The sequence below is a fragment of the Mandrillus leucophaeus genome, unplaced genomic scaffold (genome assembly GCF_000951045.1).
Source record: "Mandrillus leucophaeus isolate KB7577 unplaced genomic scaffold, Mleu.le_1.0 Scaffold88, whole genome shotgun sequence".
NCBI lineage: Eukaryota > Metazoa > Chordata > Mammalia > Primates > Cercopithecidae > Mandrillus > Mandrillus leucophaeus.
In genome coordinates, this window is record NW_012109585.1 from 3,485,556 (window position 1) to 3,492,998 (window position 7,443).

Here is a 7,443-nt window from a genome sequence, read left to right on the forward strand (position 1 = left end):
CCACCGCAGCACTCCAGCCTGGGTAACACAGCGAGACCCTGTTGCTAAAAAACATTTTTTTAATTAAAAAATAAAATAAGCTTTGGGAGGCCGAGACGGGCGGATCACGAGGTCAGGAGATCAAGACCATCCTGGCTAACACGCTGAAACCCCGTCACTACTAAAAAATACAAAAAACTAGCGGGGCGAGGTGGCGGGCGCCTGTAGTCCCAGCTAATGTAGTCCCAGCTACTCGGGAGGCTGAGGCAGGAGAATGGTGTAAACCTGGGAGGCGGAGCTTGCAGTGAGCTGAGATCCGGCCACTGCACTCCAGCCTGGGCGACAGAGCGAGACCCCATCTCAAAAAATAATAATAATAAAATAAAATAAAATAAGGCCAGGTGCGGAGGCTCACACTTGTAATCTCAGCATTTTGGGAGGCCAAGGCGGACAGATCACTTGAGGTCAGGAATTCAAGACCAGAATGGCCAACATGGTGAAACCGTCTCTACTAAAAATACAAAAATTAGCCAGGTATGGTGGTGGGCACTTGTAATTCCAGCTAATCGGAAGGCTCAGGTAGGAGAATCACTTGAACCTGGGAGGCACAGGGTGCAGTGAGCAGAGATAGTACCTATCACTGCACTCCAGCCTAGGCAACAGAGCAAGACTCCATCTCGAAAAACAAAACAAAACAAAACAAAACATAAATAAAGAAAATAAAAAATAAAATAAAATAAAATAAAATAAAATAAAATAAAATAAAATAGGGTGGGTGCAGTAGCTAATGCCTGCAATCCCAGCACACTGGGAGGCCAAGGGAGGTAGCTCACCTGAGGTCAGGAGTTCAAGACCAGCCTGGCCAACATGGTGAAACCTCATCTCCACTAAAAATAAAAAAATTAGCTGGGCGTGGTGGCAAGCGCCTGTAATCCCAGCTACTCAGGAAGCTGAGGCAGAAGAATCACTTGAACCCACGAGGTGGAGGTTGCAGTGAGCTAAGACTATGCCACTGCACTCCAGCCTAGGCAACAAAAGCGATACTCCATCTCAAAAAAATAAATTAAATTAATATAAAAAAATAAAATGAGGCTGGGCATGGTGGTTCACACCTGTAATCCCAGCACTTTGGGAGGCCAAGGTGGGAGGATCACCTGAGGTCAAGAGTTCGTGACCAGCCTGACCAACATGGTGAAACCCGGTCTCCACTAAAAATACTAAAATTAGCCAGGCATAGTGGCAGGCATCTATAATCCCAGCTACTTGGGAGGTTGAGGCAGGAGAATCACTTGAACTCGGGAGGCGGAGGTTGCAGTAAGCCAAGATTACACCACTGCACTCCAGCTTGGGCAATAGAGCGAGACTCTGTCTCAGAAAAAATAAATAAATAAATAAATAAATAAATAAATAAATAAATTTTAAAAATGAAACAAAATACTACTAAATGGTATTTTCCGATCACTAGGCAAGCCAGGGGCTTGTACTGGGAGCCTGAATAAACCAATAAATAAAACAGGCAAAAGTCACTGCCCTTAGAGTGCTTACATTTTAGAAGGGAGAAGGGACACACTGTAAACACAAAAAAATCATATAATTTGTCAAAATGTAATAAATGCTATGAAAAAGAGGAAAAAAAGAATAAAGTGAAGGTCGTCAAGGGGTATCAAAGATGCAGCTGGGCATGGTGGCTCATGCCTGTAATCCCAGGATATTGGGAGGCCAAGGCAGGTGGATCACTTGAGGCCAGGAATTCGAGACCAGCCTAAGCAACATGGTAAAACCTCATCTCTACCAAAATACAAAAATTAGCCAGGAGTGGTGGTTCACACATGTAGTTGCAGCTACTTGGGAGGCTGAGGTAGGCAGACTGCACAGGCCTGGGAGGTGGAGGTTGCAGTGAGCCAAGATAACACCACTGCACTCCAGCCTGGGCAACAGAGAGAGACTGTTTCAAAAAAAAAAAGAGTATCAAAGACAGGAGTGCTAGAGAAGTCTCCAGAGAACTTATTAAAAAGGTTAATATGTTAGCAAAGATATTAAACAAAGGTGATGGTGTTAAAAGAGTGACTTTTGAAAGAACACTTAGAGCTAAAATTTGCCAGTATCTCTGGTACTTAGAAAAAGTACTGCCATCTCTCAGATGAGGAGAAAGAAAACTGTTAGCTTTATAAAATCATGCAAATCAGTAGGACAATGCAATGGAGAATTCAAGTTACCCAAAAGGAAATAGAAATCTTTAAAAATAAGAAATTCCATACCTTTTCATTTCCCCCACCACCTTTTACACTTCTCATGTTAAATTTTTTTACTTCCTCTTTCACTTCTTCCATGTAAGCATCTAATGGATCTAACTCCTCACCCTCCATTTCATTTCCTTCCTTTTCAGCTTCTGCAGGATCATCTTCATCATCTAAAATACCAGAATACACTTTCTTTAAACATCTGTTTCAATATGCAATATTTCACAATCAGACCACACCCCACCTCTCTAACCTTTTCTCCAACAGCCCAAACACCCCTTTTCCAATTACTCCAGCAATCCAGCAGTTCAAATGCTCACTTTCGGAGGTTTTTCCATTTTTACATGAAGCATGTATTACTTTTGAATATTAACAATGACAAAATAAATATGAATAAAATATAAATTGTTTGGTTGTAAAAGGGTCAAAAGATTAATTATGCCAAAAAAGATGACCTCCAATAATAGATTTTACAGCTACACAGCTGGATGCAGAACTACAAACTTTCTCTGCTAAATGACTTTTTTTGTTTCTTTGTTTCCTCTTTTTTTTTTTTTTTGAGATGGAGTCTCGCTCTGTCGCCCAGGCTGGAGTGCAGTGGCACGATCTCTGCTCCCTGCAAGCTTCGCCTCCCAGGTTCACACCATTCTCTTGCCTCAGCCTCACAAGTACCTGCCACTACAGGCGCCCACCACGCCTGGCTAATCTTTTGTATTTTTAGTAGAGACAGGGTTTCACCATGTTAGCGAGGATGGTCTCAAACTCCTGACCTCGTTATCCGCCCACCTCAGCCTCCCTAAGTGCTGGGATTACAGGCATGAGCTTTCTTTTGTTTTGTTTTTGTTTTTGTTTTTGTTTTTTTTTTTGAGACAGAGTCTCGCTCTGTGGCCCAGGCTGGAGTGCAGTCGCGGTCTCAGCTTACTGCAACCCCTGCATCCTGGGTTCAAGCAATTCTCCTGCCTCAGCCTCCTGAGTAGCTAGGATTACAGGCACACGCCACCACACCTGGCTAATTTTTGTAGTTAATAGAGACGAGGTCTCACCATGTTTGTCAGGCTGGTCTCGAACTCCTGACCTCGTGATCCACCCACCTCAGCCTCCCAAAGTGCTAGGAGTACAGGCATGAGCCATCACGTCTGCTAAATGACATTTTCAATTACAGTTGATCCCTGAACAACATAGGTTTGAACTGCATGGGTCCACATGGAAGTAAATTTTCTTCTGCCTTTGCCACCCCAGAGAGAAGATCAACTCCTCCTCCTCTTCTTCCTTCTCAGCCTACTCAAATGTGGAGACGACAAGAATGAAGACTTTTAAGATGACCCACTTCAACTTAATGGACAGTAAATATATTTTCTCTTTCTTGTAATTCTTTTTTTTTTCCGAGACAGAGTTTCGCTCTGTCGCCAGTCTGGAGTGCAGTGGCGTGATCTCGGCTCACTGACTACAACCTCCATCTCTCAGGTTCAAGTGATTCTCCTGCCTCAGTCTCCCAAGTAGCTGGGACTACAGATGTGTGCCACCAGGTCCAGCTAATTTTTGTATTTTTAGTAGAGATGGAGTTTCACCACGTTGGCCAGGATGATCTTGATCTCTTGACCTTGTGAACTGCCCGCCTTGGCCTCCCAAAGCGCTGGGATTACAGGCGTGCATCAGCGTGCCCGGTCTATTAATTCTCTTAATAACATTCTTTTCTCCAGCTTACCATATTAAAAGAATATAGTATTTAATACATAAAGCATACAAAGTATGTGTTATTCAACTGTTCATGTTACTGGTGAACAGTAAGCAGGTAATGCTTAGTTTCTGGGGAGTAAAAAGTTATATATGGATATTTCACTGCGTAGGGAGGTTGGAGAGCTGAGCTACCAAGTTGTTCAAGGGTCAACTGTATTTCTTCTCTTTCAATACCTTTCAATCACAGAAGATGGCGTATCTTTATGTAGAAAAGATTAGATTGTCTTGAATTAAGATATCATGACTACTTGGCGGGGCGTGATGGCTCACACTTGTAATCCCAGTGCTTTGGGAGGCAGATCACAAGGCCAGGAGTTCGAAACCAGCCTGGCCACCACAGTGAAACCCTATCTCTATTAAAAATAGGCCAAGGTGGGCAGATCACAAGGTTGGGAGTTTGACACCAGCCTGGCCAATGTGGTGAAACCTCATCTCTACTAAAAATACAAAAAAATTAGTTGGGCGTGGCGGTGTATACCTGTAATCCCAGCTACTGTGCAGGCTGAGGCAAAGAAGTTCTTGAACCCAGGAGGTGGAGGCTGCAGTGAGCCAGATGCGCCACTGCACTCAAGCGTGGGCAACAAAGCGAGACTCCGTCTCAAAAAAAAAAAAAAAAACGACATCATAACTACTTATAGACAGAATCTATTTAAACCATTATTTGGAACTTTCACAGAAAATGAACCAAAATCCCGTTTTCCTATAAAATTATACAATCTTCCACTTTACTAAAATCTTAAAAGTCAAAATCAGATATGAAGGGAAATGTTTCCATCCTAAATTATGAAGCATCAGCAGCCAGGCACAGTGGCTCCCACCTGTAATCCCAGCAGTGAGAAAGGTCAAAGCAGCAGGCTCCCTTGACCCCAGGAGTTCGAGACTAGCTGGGCAACATATCGAGACCCTGGTTCTTCAAAAAATGACAAATTTAACTGGGCATGGTGGCTCACACCTGTAGTTCCAGCACTTTGGGAGGCCAAAGTGGGAGGATCACCTGAGGTCAGCAGTTTAAAACCAGCCTGGCCAACATAGCAAAACCCCAGCTGTACTAAAAATACAAAAATTCAAAAATTATCCAGGCATGGTGGCAGTTGCCTGTAATCCCGGCTACTTGAAAAGCTGAGGCTCAAGAGAATAGCTTGAACCTGGGAGGCACAGACTACAGTGCCACCTGGGTGACAGAGCGAGACTCAGTCAAAAAAGAAAGAAGAAAAAGACAAAATCAGCCAGGCATGGTGGCTACTCTGGAGGCTGAGGCAAAAAAATCACTTGAGCCCAGGAGGTCGAGGCTGCAGTGAACCATGACTGTGCCACTGCACTTCAGCCTAGGCAACAGAGTGAAACTCTACCTCCAAAAAAATAGAAAAATCAGAGGAGGGACTTGAGAGCATGCCCTTAATTTACTCTCCTTATTAACATTCACATTGCTAGTAATGTATTAAAGAGCTATTTACTGGCTATGCTCATAAGCACTCAATGCTTCACTCTCAAGTAAAATCAGTGATGCTTACTGAACACAATTTTATGTTTCAAATTACAACATAAATATTAAAAGGGGCTTTTACAATCTCAATTCCAATTCTGGGTATATACTTCACAGAACTCAATACAGAGACTCAAACAGATATTTATACATAAATGGCCACAGGAGCATTACTCACAATAACAAAAAGGTGGAAACAACCAAATTATCCAACAGCAGGTGAATGAACAAACAAAACTTGGCATACATATATACAGTGAACTATTATTCAGCCATATAACGAAAGGAAATTCCGAGATGCTACAACATACATGCACCTTGAAAACATTATGCTAAGTGAAATAAGCCAGACACAAAAAGATAAGTATTTATCATGATTCCACTTATGTGAGGTAGCTAGACCAAACAAATTCAGAGACAGAAAACAGAGCAAAGGTTATAAGAAGTAGCGCGAAAAGGCGCCATAGAGTTATTTAAAAGGTGCAGAGTTTCTGCATGGAATGACCAAAAAGTCATGAAAACAGACAGTGGTAATGACTGCACAACACTACAAATGTATTTATCACCAAATTGAAACTTGAAAATGATGAAAATGGTAAACAGGGCCAGGCGCGCTGGCTCACACCTGTAATCCCAGCACTTTGGGAGGCCAAGGCAGGCGGATCACGAGGTCAGGAGACTGAGACCATCCTGGCTAACACGGTGAAACCCCATCTCTACTAAAAATACAAAAAATTAGCTGGGCGTGGTGGCGGGCACCTGTAGTCCCAGCTACTTGGGAGGCTGAGGCAGGAGAATGGTGTGAACCTGGGAGGCAGAGCTTGCAGTGAGCCAAGATTGCGCCACTGCACTCCAGCCTGGGCAATAGAGCAAGACTTGGTCTCAAAAAAAAAGAAGCAAATGGTAAAAAGTGTATTATGCATAGTTTTCAACAATAAAAAAGATTAAAAATCCCTTACAAAATATTATTCATATAATATTCTACATGAGTTTTTATACAGGCTATCAGGCTAAAAAAATATACCATCATCGTCCTCTAAACTCCATTTTTTCCCTTGTTTCATCTCTTCGATTTCCTTTTTCAGTTCTCCTATGTTTTCCATAGCCTTTTTACGTTGCTCTTCTCGCCATTTTTCTACTCTTTCTTTTCGCTTTCTCATTTCTTCTTCCAGCTTATTCTGGTCAAAGTTCTTGGGGAATAAAATAAAGAAAGAGATGGAGGAAAATAAAAAGAAAAGTCAAATTTAATAACTTTGCTCCAAGTGACATTCCAGTAAGTTCTTCAAAGTATAAAGAAGGGGTAAAAAGGCATATATACAAACTCCTCAGGGTAGACTTAAATCACACACCTTTATAAATATACGCACAAATATATTACCAAAATGAAATCACAAAAAAAGCATCTTCAAATAAGAAAGCCAAAAGATATATTTCAAACACCATAAATTAATCTAATTTTACTTGCATTATGCACACATAAATTTTATTTCTTCCTAACAATAGAAACTAAAGCAATTAGCAAGAAAAGTTTCCCAGCTATTGTCAATTTTAGTCCCCCAAACTCCTCCAAAACTGCCTCTATGAAAAGCAATTTTCTATTACAAGCTAGAAAGTAAATGACATCAACATGATAAAGAAATTTTGTGACCAGGCACGTGGTACATGTCTGTGGTCCCAGCTACTTGGGAAGCTGAGGCTAGAGGATCCCTTGAGCACAGGAGGTTGAGATCAGCCTCGGCAACAAAGGGAGACTGTGTTATTAAGAAAATAAAAGTTTAGGCCGAGCGTGGTGGCTCAAGCCTGTAATCCTAGCACTTTCGGAGGCCAAGACGGGAGGATCACGAAGTCAGGAGATCGAGACCATCCTGGCTAACACAGTAAAACCCTGTCTCTACTTAAAAAAATACAAAAAACTAGCAGGGCGAGGTGGCGGGCACCTGTAGTCCCAGCTACTCGGGAGGCTGAGGCAGGAGAATGGCGTAAACCCAGGAGGCGGAGCTTGCA

General features: G+C 42.3%; 1 protein-coding gene across 2 annotated transcripts in view; it reads right to left on the bottom strand.

Annotated features, from left to right (window-relative positions):
• The window catches only part of DDX46 (DEAD (Asp-Glu-Ala-Asp) box polypeptide 46), a 74,795-nt gene that overhangs the window by 50,296 nt on the left and 17,056 nt on the right, over positions 1 to 7,443 (bottom strand). For both annotated transcript variants that reach the window (XM_011969206.1, XM_011969205.1), the window contains exons 5-6: positions 6,464 to 6,629; positions 2,238 to 2,389 (exon numbers count right to left, since the gene is read on the bottom strand). In XM_011969206.1, the coding sequence (XP_011824596.1) occupies positions 2,238 to 2,389; positions 6,464 to 6,629 (318 nt within the window). The remainder of the gene's footprint in view (positions 1 to 2,237; positions 2,390 to 6,463; positions 6,630 to 7,443) is intronic.